This window comes from Palaemon carinicauda, chromosome 35 (genome assembly GCF_036898095.1).
Source record: "Palaemon carinicauda isolate YSFRI2023 chromosome 35, ASM3689809v2, whole genome shotgun sequence".
Taxonomy (NCBI): Eukaryota; Metazoa; Arthropoda; class Malacostraca; order Decapoda; family Palaemonidae; genus Palaemon; species Palaemon carinicauda.
In genome coordinates, this window is record NC_090759.1 from 57,373,770 (window position 1) to 57,396,519 (window position 22,750).

The 22,750-nt window shown below is 38.3% G+C and overlaps 1 protein-coding gene across 2 annotated transcripts in view; it reads right to left on the minus strand.

The window, feature by feature from the left end:
• Window positions 1–22,750, minus strand: part of Orc1 (origin recognition complex subunit 1) — a 141,320-nt gene that overhangs the window by 235 nt on the left and 118,335 nt on the right. For both annotated transcript variants that reach the window (XM_068359073.1, XM_068359072.1), the window contains exons 5-13: window positions 20,027–20,181; window positions 19,167–19,339; window positions 15,139–16,093; window positions 12,265–12,492; window positions 10,810–10,966; window positions 8,012–8,155; window positions 7,174–7,344; window positions 6,687–6,949; window positions 6,070–6,194 (exon numbers count right to left, since the gene is read on the minus strand). In XM_068359073.1, coding sequence (XP_068215174.1) covers window positions 6,070–6,194; window positions 6,687–6,949; window positions 7,174–7,344; window positions 8,012–8,155; window positions 10,810–10,966; window positions 12,265–12,492; window positions 15,139–16,093; window positions 19,167–19,339; window positions 20,027–20,181 — 2,371 coding nt within the window. The remainder of the gene's footprint in view (window positions 1–6,069; window positions 6,195–6,686; window positions 6,950–7,173; window positions 7,345–8,011; window positions 8,156–10,809; window positions 10,967–12,264; window positions 12,493–15,138; window positions 16,094–19,166; window positions 19,340–20,026; window positions 20,182–22,750) is intronic.

Here is a 22,750-nt window from a genome sequence, read left to right on the forward strand (position 1 = left end):
TAATGTTAACATTGTCTGGCTGTTATATCAGAGTCTGCCGAACTACTGTATATTTTGTGTATAACTCTAGGCTGTTTTGGTCTTACCATTCAAGGTGCAATCATAATTATACAAGTATAAATATATCTTACCTGAAAAGACATTAAAGCATGGAATTATACAAGACCAAATATAGCACTGGATACTCGTATATAACAGAAAAAAGTAAATTGAGACTAATACTGTTATATAAGTGAAGAAATCCTCTTTTAATGTTATAATGGCTTTTTGTCTCTAAGACCTGTTCTGTTTTTGGTGTTACATAATTGTGAATAATTCCCCATATACAAGACTATGGAATCCTGGAGCTCTCCAACAAATATTAAATTGTTCCGTCACTAGGTACAAACCAACGTTATTAATAGAGCATTACTTTCGGCGAAGCTGGAAGACAAGCCATTAGACTTTTTAGTAGCTACCCTGCTCACTTACACACCTGGGCTGTGAACCCCACTTTACTTTTGGCTCTAACTTACTGGCCATATGACTTAATTTTTCTTATTAGGTTTTCCTTTTATATAGTGTATATGAAAACTAAAAAATTCTTAATGTTTTTAAGCTTTTCTTTACAGTGAATGTTGACGTTTGTGTGACTGCATAATGCGGCAAGTTCTCAAAGACGGAGAACCTTCTCTTGCAATCTTCGCCCCTTGAATGACAGTCAACCCATGGACTGGGGGCCTTACAAGTGACACTGCCGCTGCCGCAGGGGTCGTCATCATTAGGATATTCCTCCTTTCGGATGTTAACGTCACCCTTCCCCCTACATGTTCTTAGAGGAAATCTGCTTGTGACCTTCACAGTGCTGGACTTCGGTCTTGCTCGTTCTCACTGACAATGCCGCTCTCCCTAGTTATGTGGGCGGCCGTCAGATCCTCTATGGTGGGGGGACACCTTTTCCATTCCCAGGTTAGGTTGCACTCCCAGATGGTTTTCTTCATTAAGTAGAAATAACAACTGTTTGTAATTCAACTTTTTCAGCTCTCGACGGCACTCACCTTCGTGTGGCAATGGGCCAACGGCCATTCTTAGCCTGCGGACGGAGTGCATGACCTTTACCTTGTCCAGTCCCCCTCAGGGAGTCCTGTTCCTGCCGGAGGGTTGAGTGGTTCTCCTAAGTAATTTGTTTTGTCAGCTGAATTAATTAACTGTAATATTCTCCTTTTTTTTTAACGGTTCCTAAGCTGCCGCTCCCCTCCTGGCAATGTCAGCTGACTAAGGAAAGAGCGCAAACCTTTATATTTTTGTTCTTTCAGAGGACACCTTTCTCGTTCATTGATTAGGCAGTCCTCCCGAGGAGTTTTTCTTTCATATTCCTCAGCTAGCGATACCCTACTACTTCGTTTGGCTGAGACAGCCGACATAGAAAAGCAGAGGCATTCGTTCCTGTGGAATCTACTGTCCCTGCGCCGTCACAGTCCCGTTCTGCTGCGCCGTCACAGTCCCGTTCTCCGGCGCCGTCACAGTCCCGTTCTCCGGCGCCGTCACAGTCCCGTTCTCCTGCGACTGAAGCAGCTCCTGATCACCACGCTGACTTCGAGAAACTAGCTTCAGCTACGTTTTCACAGGTAGCACTTGTTGCAGACCTTCAATTTAAATTGTTTGTTGATGGGAAGCAAAGAGCTTTGCCAGGGGTTGGACGACTTTTCCTTCCGAGGGAGAGTTATCCTCCCCAGGTGTAAGGCTGCTCTCCCTTCCGAGGGAAAACTTCCCTGCATCACTTGTCTAGCAACCTTCCCACTTGCGGGGGAGAACTGCTGACAGCTACATCTCATTGGGAGTTGCAGTTTCGTCGCCAAAGACTTTGGTTTCCCCCATGCTGAGCTGACTCTTCCATCGGCGGTGGAGCCAAGTCCAAGGCAAGTCTCTCCAGCAGGCGGGCATCTCTCTCATCGTAGAGCGAGATCCACCCAGAGACAACAAGATCTTCTAGATATCTTTCTGTTCCTGCAGAGCAATCTTCGAAAGATCTTCGCCGCCATCAACGCATTTGCAGAGTGCATGGCCCTCCTCGACTCTTCAGACGTGCTTCGGCTGAGAGAAGTTTCTTTGGCTCTCCTCCTTCACCCATTGGAGGATCGTCACTCGCCAGGACCTCGCCATTCGCCCATTCCTTGTTACCTCAGTCGCAGCTCCCTCTTAGAGATCGTCATCATGACGAGTCTCATCAGCCATCACTCTCCAACCTCTCGCCACCAGACAGCTGTTCATGGCTCGCCAGCTGCCATAGGATCTCTGGGTTCTCCAACTGCTCGTCAAGCTCCCGCAGTTCATGGTTTGCAGTCCCTCACCTGTGACTCGTCAACTGCCGGCTGTTCTTCATTCTCTAGCTCCTCGCCATTTGCCAGCCTTGCAGGGTTAACTTGTCCACCGTCGCTCTCCAAACTCTCGCCACCTGACAGCTGTTCATGGTTTACCAGCAGCCATAGAATCTCCGGATTCTCCGACTGCTCGACGAGTCCCGCAGTTCATGATTCGCTGACTGTTCAAAGTCCTCCAGCTTCTAGTCACTGAACTGTGACTCGTCAACTGCCGGCTGTTCTTCATTCTCTGGCTTATCACCTATCGCCAACAGCTCGTCATTGGTCACCCTCTGTCAATTGCCAGCTGCTCATCATTCTTCAGCAGCTCATTTTTCACCAAACACTTGCTGATCTCCTACTTCTAAGCGTTTGGCAGCTACCCGTCATTCTACCACTGCTCGCTATTTTCCAGACTCTTGGAGCTTGCCAGTGGCACTACGATCACCAGCAGCTTGTCATTTGACAGCTACTAGCCGCTCTCAAACTTTACCTAGTTCTCATGTGACTTGCCGCTCGCCAGTTCCTAGCTGTTCACCAACAAGCTGTGATTTGCCAGACTGTAGGCAATCTTCTTTAGATCGGTCAGTCGTCCAGATGCTCTCCTTCTTGAGCTTCTCGTCAGGACATCGGCACTCGCCAGTTTCTTGTAGAGGTTCTTCCTCTCGTTCTCCGGCCCGCAAGCGCCAGCCATCAGATTCAGTTTGTCGTTCAACAGTAGACCATAAGTCTGTTTCCCACAGATATACCCATGATCACCATTCTCCAGGAACATCTCACCAGACAGTCCTCTTCAGGAAGAACCTAACTTTAGGGAACCCAAAGAGCCCGAACAGGCAGCTGCCCTGTTCCGTTCCCCTGTAAGGTGGAACCTTTAAATCTGCAGCTATCCGCTTTCTCGTCCAGGTAGGTATCGAATGATCCAGGTAGGAAGTCCTACGTTTTCATAAACCCTCAGCTTCAATCCTCTCGGCCAGTGCTACAATGGGCAAAGAACCTTCGTTAAATGCCCTGGTCAGAGCAGTCCACCACACAATTGAGGGAGATGTTCCACCTTTACAGTCAACCATCACACCAAGGATTCCGCTGAAAAGTCATCCTCAGGAGTCCGTGGCACTTTCCTTCTCTCCCCTGAAGAGGAAATGAGGAGTACCTGACCCGCAGGATTTACCCCAAATCAAGCTGACACTGGTACGGATATTAAAGTGAAATCTCGCCATTCTCCATTCCCACTCCTCCACAAGTAGGCTCTCACCTTCATCTCTTAAGCCAACAGTCTCCGGCAGGGTTTTTCTGCCCCTCCCCTATCGAATCCAGACCCTTATGGAAGGACGTCTCTCCATCAGTAGGAGACATATGAACATATGTCAGCTCAAGACCTTCACTCCTGGATGAGTTCTTTCTTCCCTGGAAGGTGCTGAAGGACACCAAGACAACCTCGACCCACTCCGAGATGATGTCTCGTGAGTAGATGACTTCAACACTGACGACGACAACCATCTTCCTAGAGCTGCTAGTCTGAAGCTATCGGAGGCAGAACAGGAGTTGGAGCATGCCTTCTTGCAGGTCTTGGCCTGCATGAGTACCATCAATGGGCTATGTGACCCAGAGGTGGCTCCTCAAGAGGACAAAGACATGGTCTTGGACCATGACTACGGAACTGTACTTGTGTGATCCTTGGGTCACCAAGAAAATGCCTCTTGGTCGTGGCTGATGAAGGGATGGTGACAGTGTGGAGATAGTCATGCTCACTTTCTTGTGCTGCTCATATGAGGTAGGAGCTCGCTCCATCTGGTGGGCTATGGTGTTTCTTGGTGGTAATCTCTTTGTCTCTCAAAAACAGAAGGTCAGGAAAGAAGGCTGTACCCTTTACCCTGATTGAGGATACAAGTGCTGGTCAATTATAAGACTGAGTTTTGGTAACAGGTGCGTAAAGGTCTGTACCACATACCGCTGTGCTGGCTATGATCTAGGTACTTAAGAGATCAATTGGAGAGTCACAGCTACATTGATTGGTCATCTTGACGACCTCTTCTTCGAACATAGTAGTGACCAAGCACTTCATTTCATAAGAGCCAGAGTTCCACATGCTTGCATTTTTCCCCGCTATGGAATAAGTTTCGGTACTCACTCCCCGCCAATGCTGTAAAAGACCAAACACAGGTAGAAGAAGCATGTACCAATGTTATTTCACTGAAAGCATGCATATTAAAGGACTTGGATTTGTATTCAAGTAAGAACAAATACATTTAAAATATGCAATTTTTATATAAAAGATTTAATTATTGCTCTTTGCCACAAATTCAATAGAACAGTATGCTTGTTGGCATTCCTTCACTTTATTTCAGCATTTAATTCTTAATGTTAGATGGCTAATTATTTCTAGGAGTAATAATAAATTCTCAGAGGGATTAGCATATAGTACAGTATAGTATTCAGTATGTGGAATATATAAAAAAAATTTCCAAATGATCGTGAGATAAACAAAACAACCATACTGTTCTAGCACATACCATAACAGTAATAACAAAATGGTTTATTCATAAATAACAAAGCAATATTTTACTTATGCATATTGATTTTGATTGCTATAACATGGCCACAAGAGTTGAATTGCCTGTAACAACCTGCTACTAGGACATTCAACATTCCTCAATAGATGATGAATGTACTGTAGTATGGTAGGTTTCAGATGTGGTGATGCTGTCACCATCTATTTGCATAGCAATGGTAAGCAGCTCTTCTAGGAGAAGGACACTCCAAAATCAAACCATTCTTCTCTAGTCTTGGGTAATGCCATGGTCTTCCACTGTCTTGGGTTAGAGTTCTCTAGCTTGAGGGTACACTCGGGTACACTATTCTATCTAATTTCTCTTCATCTTGTTTTGTACAGTTTATATAGGAAATATTTATTTTAATGTTACTGTTATTAAAATATTTTATTTTTCCTTGCTTCCTTTCCTCACTGGGCTATTTTCCCTGTTGGGGCCTCTGGCTTATAGAAACCTTTTCCAACTAGGGTTATAATTTAGCAAGTAATAATGATGATAATCAGCCAAATCCTGGACTTGTATACCTTGCCAAATATTGGTACACATCAGATGAGAAATTGGGGTCGCTGGGACTTCGTCTGGCATGTCAATGCTGCCTTTCACAGGTAAAATGTTTCCGTGTACTCCTGCACCAGCGCAGTGACCCCCATTATTAATATTCAGTCATCAGAGCATACGGCGGTCATTAGCAAGGGATTCTAGGTTGGTTGGTAGAGTTTTGCAATCTTTACAGTAAGGTAGACTTAGCTTTGTCTTTTTTATCCCTTCTTTGGAGTGGCAAGACTTTGGAGGCCAAATTTTTAGCGTCGGTATAAGATTTATTTTGGAAGCTATTCATCAGGAATACTGAGAATATAGCTTTTATGCCTGGGTATAAGATGCTAAGGACAGAGAAATTCTAATCTTCCCGAGGCCTCCTAACTCTTTCCAAAATCTTATTCCCATAAATGCTGGAATGCATGAAAGCAGTTGGGAGGTCAAACCATGGGTTGCTTGGTTGATAAAGGAATATACAGGGTACAATTACTAGAGAAATAAACCTTTTCACCCTCTCAACAAGAAAAATTTTATACCAGGAAACTCAATTGTAATTATATCATTCACACAGATAGTCACAAATCATTCATGAAAAGTGTAAAAACAAATGGTACATGGCATTTGTATTGTTGCAAACTTACCTTCAAATCTGCATAGAGAATTGTACTGGTCTAACACTCTCCCAAACACAGCTTCCTCCAGACCAGTTCGTGTGAATTCTGCAACTATACCCCGTAATACAAATTGTTCCATTACGCTGCAGTTCCTGAAATGAAAAGTAGAGTAGTTTATTAACAGATTAAATCAAAATCTTGAAGTATTTATTTGTATGGTCGTGGTTCAATCACGCCCCAGTTTTCTATACTGACACTCAGAGTGAGTGAGCTAGGTTTATTCCTAGCATTCCATGCATTTCTTTTTTCTCTGGTATATTCAGCAATAACTATACCTTAAAAATGGTGCTAGAGGGGCATTTCACTGGGCGATACAGCTTCCTCGCCCAGAAATAGATTTTTCCTTCGTCAAAATCCCTTTTGTATTCAGTCACAAAGATTTCTCTAAACTTGAATTACATAAATTAAACCACAATATTGATAGCGTATGTCAAGCCAAACAAGAAGAATAGAACAATTACAATGAGAATTAGTAAGGTCTAGAACTTCAAAAGTATGCTATCACAAAAAGTTTGATAGTACAAAATCAATTAAATTTCCTTAAACTAGAAATGTTCAGATTTAGATAATAAACAACTGAATACCTAATAGCAGAAATTTTTGGCGATGAGAACATTTCTTTCAAGGCAGCGTCAACTTGCATCATCCCAACCAGAGCTTTCCTTTTAAAAGGAGACTTCATTGGCGTGCCCGACAACTTTTCATTTTCGGCAATTTCGGTGGCTCGACGACATATGTCCAGGGCTCTTCTTGCATCACCCGATACAGCTGCTACCTTCCTAGCAACCAGCTGCACAGCATCTGGGTCAAAGGCATCAATGCCCAAAAGACGTGAAAGGACAATTTCCTGTAAGAGAAATGTACACCATTATATGTAGTTTCACAGCTGGGTAAACAGTTGTAATATTTAAATATAATTATTTACAATTAATATGGTCAAGTTGGTATAAAGCCATAAAATATGCTTAGAATTACTGTACATATGTGAAATATTCTACCATTTTATAAGTGCAAGACTGGAACTACTGTACAGCAGACATATCCATTGAAACAATAAGTTTTTTTACTCACCTGTAATTGTTTGTGCGTATAAGGTTGGAAGGTCATCCTGGTGAGGCCTAACCTTGACGAAACTCTGTTCATCATGATACGTTCTGGCAGATCCATCGTATTGGCAATAGCTACCACAATCAGTTTGCTACCAGGGCGACAAGGCCAATCAAACAGATTGTACATTACATCCTATGTGGAAAGGAAAACTAAACATTAGCGGAGTCTCCTTTTATTTAACCCTTTTACCCCCAGGCTCTTTGGAAATTTCCAACCCTTAACCCCCAAGGGGTTATTTTTTTCCCAGCACATTTTGCAGTATATATTTTTTTTTTAATTGCTCTAACAGCCTTAATTTTTGTCCTAGAGAGGTCAGGTTGGTCTCATTCTCTTGGAAAATGCCTGAATTTTTTTCAAAAAATTATCAAAAATATGAAAAAAAAAATTTTTATAGCATTTTTTTGCAAGGACGTACCGGTACGTCCATGGGGGTAAAGGGATGGGTTTTGTGAAACGTATCAGTATGTCCTTTGGTGTAAAAGGGTTAACCTGATATCTATTCCATATGAACCCAACTATTTGTTAACTTCTACATACATAAATGCATACATACATACATACATACAGTATACTAAGGCCTTTCCCCAATTTTGGGGGTAGTCGACATCAAACAAATGAAAAAAAGGGGACCTATTTGTTGCCGACTGCAGTTAGAAATTATAGGCATGGTATACGAACACAGGTTAGGCCTACACTATGCCCAAATTAAACTTACAAACAGCTTCTTGGAACCTATTAAGTTTTTAAGTCTAGTACCTTCTGTATTGCACTTTGTATAATACACAACAGTTCACCGTACCTGTTTTCTCGTCCAAAGGAGATCCAACTCATCGACTAGAAGAAGCGTCGTTTCTCTGCGTGCTGCAGCTGTAGAAAACCTCTTCTCTAACAGAGATGACGCGTGCTCGGCAGTTACTTTGTTGCCTGTTAACCCCTTCCAAACCTGTTGATGAAAAAATTATTCATTTTAGAATTGTCATTGTCTAAGCAATACTTTTTGGCATTTAGCATCTATAAATCAACACATAACTAATAACCTTTATCAGAAATTACTTCATGGTAACATTACTCAAGTGCCATATGTGGATGAGATCACTAGAAGAGTTGGAAGATCCAGCCCTACATGGCTTAGGACTATGAAGTTGGAAGTAGAAGATGATGAATGGAGAAGATAAGAGACAACTGGCAAAATCTCACTAAGGCCCTTTGCGTCAATAAGCATAAGAGGAGGAGATGATGAATTTTACTAGACCCCCATCAAATGAATTATCGACATTGTACAGAAGTTAATAACACTTGCTAAACTGTTAATTTTGGATGAGTTAAAATCAGGGCAAGGTAAAATCTAAGTAGTTGGAGAGCAAGAGGGAAAGGGATCAGAGGGATTGGATGAAAAAGAAAAACCAAATAAGAATGCAACTGAAGGTAAAAGCAATGCTGAAAAAAATAAATCCAATCTACATTGTTCAAGAAATTGGTTAAGAATAATGTGTCGCTACCTAGAAATCCCAAACAGACAAATATAATACTGTACTCAACTTGGGAGCAGGGATCTCTAAAACGTCGGATATCTTCCAAAAAAACACAAAACAACTCAGAGCAAAACAAAACACGTCTGACCAACGCAAGTGCCGAGGAAGAATGAGGATAGGGGTGGGGAGATGTAGGGGTAGAGAGGGGGGATGTTGATGAAGGAGAGGTCTAATTAGTGAGGGATCTATGGTCGTGGTTCAATCACGCCCCAGTTTTCTATACCGACGCTCAAAGAGTGAGCGAGCTAGGTTTTTTCCTGGCATTCCATGCATCTCTTTTTCTCTGGTATATTCAGCAATAACTATGCCATAGAAATGGTGATAGAGGAACATTTCACGGAGCAACACAGGTCGAACCCAGAAATTGAAAGTGTTAGGGGGAAACGTTGGACTAACATTAGACGGGAACTTACGGCCCATTAAATTTCTTAGTCCTGATCTAGATATTAATCTCTGGCACCGTCGTTCAATTATTTCGTTAGGCTTGTTACATAAGATTTATCATAATTCTGACCATCCTTTACATTCAGATCTTCCCAGACAGTTCCATCGTCTTCGTAATACTAGGCATACAGTTAATTCTAATACAGTAGTCAGGCCTTCTCCATCATGAGGCTCAATACTACATGGTATTCTAGAAATTTTATTCCAGCTGTGACCAAGTTCTGGAATGATCTTGCTAATCGGGTAGATGAATCGGTAGAACTTCAAAAGTTGAAACTTGCACCAAATTCTTCATGTTGAACAGGCTGACACAAGTCTTTTTATAGTTTATAAAAACTGGGAGGAACATAGAGAGTAGAGGTCCCCTTTTTGTTTTTCTTTCTTTGTTGATGTCGGCTACCCCCCAAAACTAGGGGAAGTGCCTTGGTATATGTATGTATGTATATATGAAATAACTGTTTTGATGTTGTTACTGTTTTTAAAATATTTTATTTTAGTTCATTATCTCTCAAATCGTTTATTCATTTCCTTATTTCCTTTCCTCACGGGGCTATTTTTCCTTGTTGAAGCCCTTGGGCTTATAGCAACTTGCTTTTCCAACTAGGGTTGTAGCTTAGCTATTAATAATAATTGAAAGCTACAATAAGTAGTCTAAAAGCCTTTTATTTATTTTTTTTTGCTATATAATTTTTTTTTTTTTCTATATAGAATACGTTGTTATTTGAGTCATATAATTACATCATACATATGATCTGCAAAAGGATTCAGTGGTCTGGTTAAATTACTAGAGGATTAAAAATATGGGTAATAAAAAAATTATATGAAATACACTGTGGTGAATCATAATCACAGTGATCTGTTTCACTTTGACAAGAAACCTTCTGATCTGATCTTTGATCATATGAGAAGTTGTTGGATCAATAGTATTCACTACTTCCGCCAACGAAGTTTGAAGGAGTTGATGTTTTCACCCCTGTTGGTGTGTGTATTTCTTTGTGAAGTTTCCTGGCCACAATTTTAATCGTAGAGTGATGAATCTTGCAAGGATCAACTGTTATGTAAAAAGCTGGAAATTATTATATTTTGGAAGGTCAAGGTCACGGTCGAGAAATAAGTTGCCATGGCGGAGGTCTGCGGTCTAATGAGTGCTCCACTAGTTAAGAATAATCTGGCCAAGCTTCTGTAAGTCTCAAAGTCAGATTTGGTACTCCGGTAACTATCTTCATAATCACTAATAATCAATCAATAGCACTCCACAAAACAACCTATATTAAAACAGTTAACCCTTTTACCCCCAGGCTCTTTGGAAATTTCCAACCCTTAACCCCCAGGGGGTTATTTTTTTCCCAGTACATTTTGCAGTATATTTTTTTAAAATTGCTCTAACAGCCTTAATTTTTGTCACAGAGAGGTCAGGTTGGTCCCAATCTCTTGAAAAATGCCTGAATTTTCTCAAAAAATTATCAAAAATATGAAAAAAAATTGTCTAGCATTTTTTTGCAAGGACGTACCAGTACGTCCATGGGGGTAAAGGGGTGGGTTTTGTGAAACGTACCAGTACGTCCTTTGGGGGTAAAAGGGTTAATACATTATCTAAGTACAATAACTTAAAAATACTAACCTGAACCCAAAGTTGATGTGGCTCAGTCAATCTCATGGCATTCACTTCCAAGAAAGAGAAAGAAGGCAAGTCTCCTTCCTCACTTGCATCTTGTAAAATTTTAACGACCTCTTTAACTGTTGCCGTTTTGCCGGTTCCAGGCACACCACTAATATACCTATTAAAAAAAAAAAAAGGAAGAAAAACTTTAACTCGCAAAAAAAAAAGATGAACAATAGACACTTTACTAGAATAAACCTTAATCAAATCTCCGTTACAAAGAATGTAATATTTAAAAAAACGCATTACGTTCTGTTAAAACTAAAGTAATTGTTGACAGGCTACAAACTAAAGATAAAAAGTAAACCACAATGGCTAGCATATGTTAATTATAATAAAGCTAAAAGTTAATAGGTAGAATAAAATCGTCGGGTATTATCAATGAAAATTAAGAGGATAACTACACTCGCCAGCAATTATAAATGAGAAATAAAATGAAGTTTAGTCCCCAATAAGATCAAAACCACAGACTATCAAAGATTATAAAAAATTACTGAAGCTCAACAGGAGACAAAAAATTTGTTTCAGATACTCGATCTTTCATGAGACAAAGGACTGAGGACTAAAGCAAGTAAAGAAGGGTGGAAACCTTACAGATACACTATGAATTAAAAATTAAATTGTTTGACAGCAAGATAAAAGAAAGAAAGCAAGAACAAAGATAAAGTAGGATATAAAGCAAGTGCAGATAGGGGTTGAACACATCCTTAATTAATGAGACTGATATTAGTCACCTTGTCACTTAAAAACCTATTCCTCTTATTAATAGTATTGAGCTTGTATGTAAATTACTATACTTTTATGATAAAAACTTATTTTCTGAATGGTTCTTGGCCCACTTGGATTGCTCAATGGCAATTTTCTGAATAGATGGATTTCTTGCAATCAAGCGTAAAATCACCAACACCGAGGAACGGACATTAGTTATTTGAGTGGGACCAGGGTCTTGCCAACTGTCAAGACTGGAACCCTATCAATGACTGCAGTCTAGGACCTCTAGTCCAGACCAACCTCATATCCCTATCCAGAGTAATATCAGCACATAGACCCAAGGTAAGTTTTGACTCACATGAAAAGATGGGATCATGATCCAAAAGTTGGACATTGAAAGAATCAATAACATGTCAATAAAAAGTCAATTATTATTATTATTACTTGCTAAGCTACAACCCTAGTTGGAAAAGCAGGATGCTATGAGCCCAGGTGCCCCAACAGGGAAAGTAGCCCAGTGAGGAAAGGAAACAAGTAATAACATAAAAATAAATATTTCCTATATAAAATATAAAACTTAACAAAATGTCTGGAGAAACAAGAATAAGTTTTTCACTAGGGACATAAAATAAATGAACTATAAAACTACATTATACAGTAATAACAACCACAACAAGACATTTAGTTAATTATTAAAATACTCACATGCATCCACCAGTACCATCGTAGAGCTTTCCTTCCACAAAAGAATAAATCTGCTGGAATTCATCTTCCCGGCACGGAAGCGAGTCTGGAACGGCAGACACGTGCAACTTGGCTCTTGCTTGCTCTAGCGGCGTTCGTGGACAGTCGACGGGTTTATCGCGTTCAGGCATGTTTGGTTTTACGGCTGACTTTTTGGATGATTTAGGAGTTCTCATAGTTTTGTCCTTTCTGGGGATTATAACATATAATGAAACATTTCAATATTTACTCTTGAAAGTTAGAAGTAAATTGTTTATGCTAGTATCCACCATCAAAATAAATATGACTTTCTAAACTGCAATAATAGTTATATGAATTCCCTATCTGTAACAATAAACATGTAATAATATAATTACAACATATACTGTATTCATCGATGGTTACATAAAACCTTCATACATTGGTTTAATTCACAAAACCTCAAAACAAGCAAGTCACTGTAACATGTTCGGAAAGCATGGGTAAAAACTTGGGATTCGTCATGACCAAAATATTCTACAATATCCATTCTTGAAATTAGAATCATAGAAAAGCATCATTGTAACTCATAAAAAAAGTCGGGTAGTTTGTAGTGCTACGGCCAAGCGTCCTAATTTGCTTAATATCGCTCCGACTGTTATCTTGTATAGAATAAAAACGTTTGGAAATGGTCTACGGATCTTAAATATGTTGTGTAAGGGGGGGGGGGGGCGCAGCCCCCTGGGTAAGGAGACGGCTTTCAGCATAGGTTAGGTGGGTTTTTTAAGTTAGCTTCTCCCGCCAAAATCGTTTTTAGAACGATGGCCACAGTTCAGAATATTCCCGTTTTCTACGGGATCTGGCCGTCACCCTACAAAGGCTCCAAAAAGTCTAACCAGCATAATCCTACTTTTAGAATTACTGCATTCATGCATACTTTATAAGATCAGTTCCTATATAAGGGGTGAAAATGGAGCAAGACAATGCTTCAAGCGTCAGACAACTGGATATGAAGCGACCAACGAGAACGGACGAAAAAAAGGGCTGGGCGACATGGCAGGGGCCTAAACGAAACCTTTCATACTGTCTAAAGCATGCAGGTTAAGTAACTCTGGATGATAACTGTACTGTACTTGATATGTTGCAATAGACATAAAAGTATGTTTTTATTATCTAATAATAAATCTTTCAAATATCATCATCATAAAGCCCTATGACATCTTATAGAATAATAGCCAAAAATCCTTAAACCCTCATTAACCCTTTTACCCCCAAAGGACATACTGGTACGTTTCACAAAAGCCATCCCTTTACCCCCATGGACGTACCGGTACGTCCTTGCAAATAAAATGCTATAAAATTTTTTGTTTCATATTTTTGATAATTTTGATAATTTTTTGAGAAAATTTAGGCATTTTCCAAGAGAATGAGACCAACCTGACCTCTCTATGACAAAAATTAAGGCTGTTAGAGCAATTTTAAAAAATATACTGCAAAATGTGCTGGGAAAAAAATAACCCCCTGGGGGTTAAGGGTTGGAAATTTCCAAATAGCCTGGGGGTAAAAGGGTTAACAATCATGTTCATTTTGTTACCAATGCATTGTAGTATGCCATTTATATTTTGTATATGTCATTTTTACAAAATCCTCTTTCTCAAGTCATTTAAAAAATACAATACATACATTAGGATGTCATGCAAATGATGAATTGACAGTAATTCAAAAAATGATGAATTGACAGTAATTCAAAAAATGATGAATTGACAGTAATTCAAAAAATGATGAATTGACAGTAATTCAAAAAATGATGAATTGACAGTAATTCAAAAAATGATGAATTGACAGTAATTCAAAAAATGATGAATTGACAGTAATTCAAAAAATGATGAATTGACAGTAATTCAAAAAATGATGAATTGACAGTAATTCAAAAAATGATGAATTGACAGTAATTCAAAAAATGATGAATTGACAGTAATTCAAAATATCTATTAATAAGATATCATAGATGAGCAAAATAAACTTTATCTTTTGGAATAAAAGGATATATCTTCAAGAGGAAAACACCTTATTACCATAGTCAATTTCTTTTAGCGATGCAGATTTGCACCGACTCGCAGCGGTGCCCTTTTAGCTCGGAAAAGTTTCCTGATCGCTGATTGGTTGGACGAGATAATTCTAACCAATCAGCGATCAGGAAAATTTTCCGAGCTAAAAGGGCACCGCTGCGAGTCGGTGCAAATCTGCCTCGATAAAAGAAATGGACTATAGATAGTCACCAGGACAACTGACGGTGAAAAGTACAAACACAATGATAATATTACTTCCTAACAATACATATACAGTAGTGAAAATTACAAAGAAGTTCTATGGCAATTAAGTATAAGAAATTAAATTTGGTAAACATACGGACTTAAGGGAAAAATTAAATTCGGTAACCTTATGGACTACTTAACCCTTTTACCCCCAAAGGACGTACTGGTACGTTTCACAAAAGCCATCCCTTTACCCCCATAAACGTACTGGTACGTCCTTGCAAAAAAATGCTATAAATTTTTTTTTTTTCATATTTTTGATGTTTTGAGAAAATTCATGCATTTTCCAAGAGAATGAGACCAACCTGACCTCTCTATGACAAAAATTAAGGCTTTTAGAGCAATTTAAAAAAAATATACTGCAAAATGTGCTGGGAAAAAAATAACCCCCTGGGGGTTAAGGGTTGAAAATTTCCAAATAGCCTGGGGGTAAAAGGGTTAAGGGAAAAATTAAATTCGGTAAACTTACGGACTACTTAAGGGAAAATCAACAAACAAAAAAATACTTTTGCTAGGCAGAAGCCACGATAACTTGATAAAAAATCTGACAAGACTACATTACCTGGACGGAGTAACCGGCAATGATTTGAAGTCGTCATCATGCTCCACTTCGTGGTCGTCTCTCTCCTGTTTAGATTTGAAGGATAGCCCACAGTCCAAGCATTTGTACGATTTATCTCGTCTACGTCTCCCACTTGGGGATTTCCCTTCGGGAGTATCGCCGACGATTAAATTCACGACACGTGGATGGGTCTTTGGCGTCTTGGATGCGTAGTCTTCTTCGGCATTACAATCATTCTCTTTGTGATTCTCTCGTTCCTCACTCGACACAAAAGCTTGTTTACATTCTCGACATTTGTATAACAATGTTTTGTTTTCAGTTTTCTGGTTGTTTTTGTTTTCTTTGATAACACTTGAACTCTTTTCATTTGCTTTTATGATTTCAATGGCTTTCTTTCCATGCTGCTCACTTGTGATTTTATCTGATATTTGTTTGGCATCGCTGTCAGAATCAATTTCATTATCATCCATATCAGATAACTCCGATTCACTTTCGCTTCCAAGTAAGTCGGTTATCTCGGTATCCTTGAGACCTCTTATATTACCAATTTTCTTTATACTTTCAATCTTTTCACTGGGAGACTTTTGCACATCGAGTGCCTCATTCTTCGACGCCGAAGATGGAGCTGGAGAGGGTTTTGTAGGAGAACTAATAAAAAGCTTCTTAGGAGTGTATTTACTTGGAGTCGGGACAGATTTAACTTTGGGAGAAGTTAACACCCCATTTCTGTCCATCTCACCATTACCAAACAACTTATAACAAGCAACTTTTAATACGCGGCCAGAGTTAGTAACCCTCTCTATAAGATCTTGTGATTTGTTAGCAGGACTTTTCATTCCCAAATCTTTTCCCTCTTTTTGTGCAGACATCTTGATTCTTTTCACTTCTGCGTTTTCAGGCTCAACGGAATCCGATAGTTGTCGTTTTAGCGTTCGAGACGCATTACTGTTGTTTCCTAAATACAGAAAGAAATAAATGGCAGTTTTATTAAGATTCCATTGTATTTACCGTTAATGTATTCTATAAAAAGAGGAGAGATGCAACTATAAGTTTTTTCTTAATGTCACATTTTTCATTAAAAAATTCTAAAGCCTGCCAATTAAGATGATAACTATTTATACATACATTATTACAACATTCCTACACAGTCTAAAAATAATTACAAATATGATCTAGTTCAACAAACAATTTAGCAAACAAACTTACTAAAAAGGGAAGTATCCTTACAAATTCTTTTCATGTCAACTAAAATTTAAACAAAAAAATGTTCATACTTCAATTTCACCAAAGTAATCGACATGAGGACTTTTTGCTATAAGAATTTCCACCCTTTCTTCTTTCATTTACTCATCTTTCTCCTTAATATTTCTCCCTTCTTCACATTACCCATTTCTGGTGAGCATCTATTATGATGGAACTGGAACTGGAACTGAAACTAGACACCTTTAAACCTCTACCTTTGTCTTTTACTTCTTTTATGTCAATACAGTGACTTTACTTGTTAGTGTAATAAGTTTTTAGACTGACAAGGCTTTCATGCTTTCATGGGAGTTCCAGAACAGTTTAACTACTTTCTCAAGAAAAATAATATTTAATTTTTCATTTTACCAATTTTTTTCTAGATAAAAGTTGCCTTTGATACACAAAAAACTTGCAATGGCAATTTGTTTTTTTTTTATGAAAATTGAAAATGACAACTGTATCAAACTTACTGAACTAGACACACTAATCTAACTTATGAAATTTTCATCCTTGGTCTTACACAAAATAGTTCCATATCTTCTTCACAATCAGGCTGAAAATGTAGTGTTTTTCCTTATTAACCCTTTTACCCCCAAAAGAACATACTGGTACGTTAAACAAAAGCCATCCCATTACCCCCATGGACGTACCGGTACGTCCTTGCAAAAAAATGCTATAAATTTTTTTTTTTCATATTTTTGATAATTTTTTGAGAAAATTCAGGCATTTTCCAAGAGAATGAGACCAACCTGACCCCTCTATGACTAAAATTAAGGCTGTTAGAGCAATTTAAAATAAAATATACTGCAAAATGTGCTGGGAAAAAAATAACCCCCTGGGGGTTAAGGGTTGGAAATTTCCAAATAGCCTGGGGGTAAAAGGGTTATCAATAAATGAGATTAATTTAGTGATCTAGAATTCTGACCACTGAAATCAACAAAAACACTTAAAAAAAAATTTTTTGAACATAGAAAGTTTCACAATAAAAACTTCAGTCATACTTATAAAAGTGTTAAAAGATATATGCACTCGGGCACACTTTTCTATCTTGTATCTCTTCCTCTTGTTTTCTAAAGTTTCTATAGTTTATAAAGTGATATTTATTTTAATGTTGGTGCTCGTCTTGAAATATTTAATTTTTCCTTGTTCCCTTTCCTCACTGAGCTATTTTCCCTGTTGGAGCACCTGGGCTTATAGCATCCTGCTTTTCCAACTAGGGTTGTAGCCTAGCAAGTAATAATAATAATAATAATAATAATAACCCTAAGTATCCTTACAAATTCTTTTCATGTCAACTAAAATTTAAACAAAAAAATTTTCATACTCCAATTTCACCTAAGTAATCGACTGAGGACTTTTGGCTATAAGAATTTCTACCCTTTCTTCTTCCATTTACTCATCTTTCTCCTTAATATTTCTCCTTTCTTCAGATTACCCATTTCTGGTGAGCACCTATTATGATGGAAATGGAACTGGAACTGAAACTAGACACCTTTAAACCTCTACCTTTGTCTTTTACTTCTTTTATGTCAATTCAGTGACTTTACTTGTTAGTGTAATAAGTTTTTAGACTGACAAGGCTTTCATGGAAGTTCCAGAACAGTTAAACTACTTTCTCAAGAAATATAATATTTAATTTTTCATTTTACCCATTTTTTTCTAGATAAAAGTTGCCTTTGATGCACAAAAAACTTGCAATAGCAAATTTTTTTTTTTTTATGGAAATTGAAAATGACAACTGTATCAAACTTGCTGAACTAGATACACTAATCTAACCTATGAAATTTTCATCCTTGGTCTTACACAAAATAGTTCCATATCTTCTTCACAATCAGACTGAAAATGTAGTGTTTTTCCTTATTAACCCTTTTACCCCCAAAAGAACGTACTGGTACGTTAAACAAAAGCCATCCCATTACCCCCATGGACGTACCGGTACGTCCTTGCAAAAAAATGCTATAAAATTTTTTTTTTTTTTTTCATATTTTTGATAATTTTTTGAGAAAATTCAGGCATTTTCCAAGAGAATGAGACCAACCTGACCTCTCTATGACAAAAATTAAGGCTGTTAGAGCAATTTAAAAAAAAATATACTGCAAAATGAGTTGGGAAAAAAAATAACCCCCTGGGGGTTAAGGGTTGGAAATTTCCAAATAGCCTGGAGGTAAAAGGGTTATCAATAAATGAGATTAATTTAGTGATCTAGAATTCTGACCACTGAAACCAACAAAAACACTTTAAAAAGTTTTGTGAACATAGAAAGTTTCACGATAAAAACTTCAGTCATACTTATAAAAGTGTTAAATTCTTCTTCACCCAAGGGGTTAACTACTGCACTGTAATTGTCCAGTGGTTACTTTCCTTTTGGTATGGATAGAAAAGACTCTAGCTATGGTAAGCGACTCTTCTAGGAGAAGGTCACTCCAAAATCAAACCATTGGGTAGTGTCATAGCCTCTGTACCATGGTCTTCCACTCTCTTGGGTTAGAGTTCTCTTGCTTGAGGGTACACTCGGGCACACTGTTCTATCTAGTTTCTCTTCCTCTTGTTTTGTTAAAGTTTTTATAGTTTATATAGGAAATATCTATTTTAATGCTTATTACTATTCTTAAATTATTTTATTTTTCCTTGTTTCCTTTCCTCACTTGGCTATTTTTCTTGTTGGGGCCCCTGGGCTTATAGCATCTTGCTTTTCCAATTAGGGTTGTAGCTTAGCATTTAATAATAATAATAATAATATGCCACACAATAACCCTAAGTAATTAGTGACATATGTTCTGACCTACCCTTAGGAGCCTTCTCTGGTGTCTCATCTTTGGCCTGAACATCTCTGAGTGGGGTTCTAGCATTCTCTTTGCCGTAAACTTTACTGGATTTCTTTCGGTGTTGCGAGGGGCTTGCTGTTTCATTTTCTATATTTGTGAGGTCTGTAGCAATAGAACGAGAAGATAGTGATGACCTGAAATATCAAATAACTGTGTGAGAGAACGTCCGGAAAGATTAAATAAAAACAAATAACTGTGTGAGAGAACGTCCGGAAAGATTAAATAAAAATATTTCATGTTCTACGAGCTAGTACACCTTATTTATATCATGAAAAAGACATCAAACAACCCGCCAATATTCACAAAGGTCCACATCTTTATTACATTTAGCATAACTATATTATGGACATCTAAATTAATATAATCAAAGCTGTGCCTTTATCTGCATTCTTCCTTCTTTCAATCCCTTCTAACAAACAATTCTACATTAACCCTTTTACCCCCAAAGGACGTACTGGTACGTTTCACATAACTCATCCCTTTACCCCCATGGACATACCGGTACGTCCTTGCAAAAAACTGCTATTTTTTTTTTTATATTTTTGATAATTTTTTGAGAAAATTCAGGCATTTTCCGAGAGAATGAGACCAACCTGACCTCTCTATGACAAAAACTAAGGCCGAGCAATTTAAAAAAAAAATATACTGCAAAATGTGCTTGAAAAAAATAACCCCTGGGGGTTAAAGGTTGGAAATTTCCTAATAGCCTGGGGGTAAAATGGTTAAGAGAAGTAAAGTTCTACTGAAAACATTGATAGCTGAATTCCACAGCATAGATTTATCTAATAAACAAAACTGTCATGTTTTTAAAACTTGCGTACCTATGTGAAATGTGGTAAATGTCCTCGTTGCTCTCAATCGGAAAAAGTTTGGGCGGCTTTCCCCCGTACGCAAACCTGCACACGTACAGTCGTCCTGCGCAATTCACTCCTTTGCTCACGCTAAACGGGTCAGTTGAACACAAGACTTCCTCAACCTGGCAATGCATGAAATTTCCTCTGTATTTATTAACACATGAACTTCAAAATGTTTCATATTCATGAATGAATGATTAGTAATTATCTGGGATTGTAACATCAAGGGTCACTGATGCCGATTGGAGTGTGCTTTATAAAAAAAAAAAAAACTAATAACTTGATAATAAAGGAATAACTTAACCCTTTTACCCCCAAAGGACGTACTGGTACGTTTCACAAAACACATCCCTTTACCCCCATGGACGTACCGGTACGTCCTTGCAAAAAAATGCTATAAAAAATTTTTTTTTCATATTTTTAATAATTTTTTGAGAAAATTTAGGCATTTTCCAAGAGGATGAGACCAACCCGACCTCTCTATGACAAAAATTAAGGCTGTTAGAGCAATTTAAAAAATATATACTGCAAAATGTGCTGGGGAAAAAATAACCCCTTGGGGGTTAAGGGTTGGAAATTTCCAAAGAGCCTGGGGGTAAAAGGGTTAACAAATAAACATTTAAAAATGAGTAAGAAGGCCAGCTTCCAATGGGAACTTAAAAATCCCACTAGCATCATACAAAATATCTCCTTCATAGTTATGAATATAAACCTCTTGACTTTATTTGTACAACATCTAGTACAGAAACTTCACTAAACAAAAAAAAGGATTTTGACGTAAGAAAAATCTAATTTTGGGCTCGAGCCATGTTGCCCTGATGGTAGTTCCTTTAGGCAACTTCCTACTGTATAATATTTCTGCGAGTGATATTACAAGAGAATTACCATCAGGTATCATGGGGTTCTAACCCCCGGGACGACTATCGTAAGATATCGTGTATAATCAGGCACGTATCCGTAGATAACCATAGATATCTGCACCCCAAACAGACTTAACCCAGCCTAGGAATCTAAGGAGGAGGATAGGTGAGGAGCCGTTACATATCCTCTCCCTTCATAGTACTAATCATCCCCGACACACTCATTCTAATTTTCGCAGCTTACCTAAGCGTTCGTTTCTTTGAAAGGTATTTCTTTTCCAAGTAAATCAACACATGATAGAGTTCCTTTACTCCTCTGCTCATGATGTGACTGCTATATCATTTGAGCTCCTCCTTCATAATCTTATAAGCTTCAAGTCGGCTTTATCCTTTATGGGATCATCATGTGGATTAACTCCTTTCTCTTCTGTACTATCACTTCCTCATACCTGATTTATCTATCACCATTTCCCCTGTTGTACTGTCATCCTGCCGCCTGATTTATCCATCGCCATTTTCCCTGATTTCCTTGGCTTTCCTATAGTTCTTAATCTTGCAAATGCCACATATGCTATATATCATACCTTCTCATCTCATGTCCAAACCATCTTTGAATTTCAACCTTTTTCAAATCTTATGATAACACATATCAACACCATTCCTCATTCATATGATCTTATGGCCCAATGCCAGGGCCCTGATGACCATTCAGCTACGAGGGGGAAACTGGGGGAGAAGCTCGCATTTGTCCTACCAAGTAAAAGTTGAAGGAGGTTGGATAGCAAAATGGAAGAGAGGAAGCCATAAATCTTAACATTCTTAGGTTCCACTTTTTCAAAGCATATTCGCTATCAGTAGCCGCTGCACAGAGTAGAAAATATCTTATCTACCCAACGGAAGTCTTTGCTCGGTACCAACAGCAAAATGTTTATTTACCAAATGTCTATCTGATTACTCTCCATTTTTTCTAAAGTGCAGTTATAATCTTACAGCTCTGTCAACCGCTACTCAATCCAAGTGTATTCATAGTACAAAGAATGTCAACTTCCAATCTTAATAGGTTCCACGAAGCTGTTTGTTAAATTTTGGCCTAGGGTAGGCTCCAACCAACTCACATGCCTATGATTTTGAGCTGTAGAAGTCAACAAATAGTCTCATTTCGTATAGCAAATGTCATCTTGATTACTCTCTATTTTCCAAGGCACTTCCCCCAATTTTGGGGGGATAGCAGACATCAAACAAATGAACAAAAGGGGACCTTTCCTCTCTCCGCTCTTCCCAGCCTGACGAGGAATTCAGCAGTTTTGTTTTATTACCGTATTTCATTATGAACTTTCGATAAAACATCTCATATTAATGATTTCAGTTGGATTTAGGTTTGTATCTCTGAACGTTTGTAAGTTGAGGACCTTCTGTAACAGAAATGCTACACTGTTCCTCAAGACCTGCTCACTTATTGCAGCAGAGCTCTTGATAATCTTCATTCCCCATTTGCTCTTACTCCATTGCAATAATGAACACCTTCACTTTACTTACTTTGATGGCTGCTTTTCCAGTCCCATACAGCAGGGGAACCCCTCTCTCTACGGGACCTCCACTGTCGTTTTCCCATATCGCGTATTGTTCATTTACTGTTAAATCATCACGGTCAAAGGACTCATGAAATAAGAAAGTCTTCAGTTTCCTCTTGAAAGCCTTAATGTCTTCAATCCTACGAATGTTTCGTGGGAGCTTATTATATAGTCTCGGGGCTGCATATTTAAAGGCTCTGGAGCCTAAAGTAGACATAAATCTAGGCTCCAACAGTTTGAAGCCATCTGTAACTATTCTC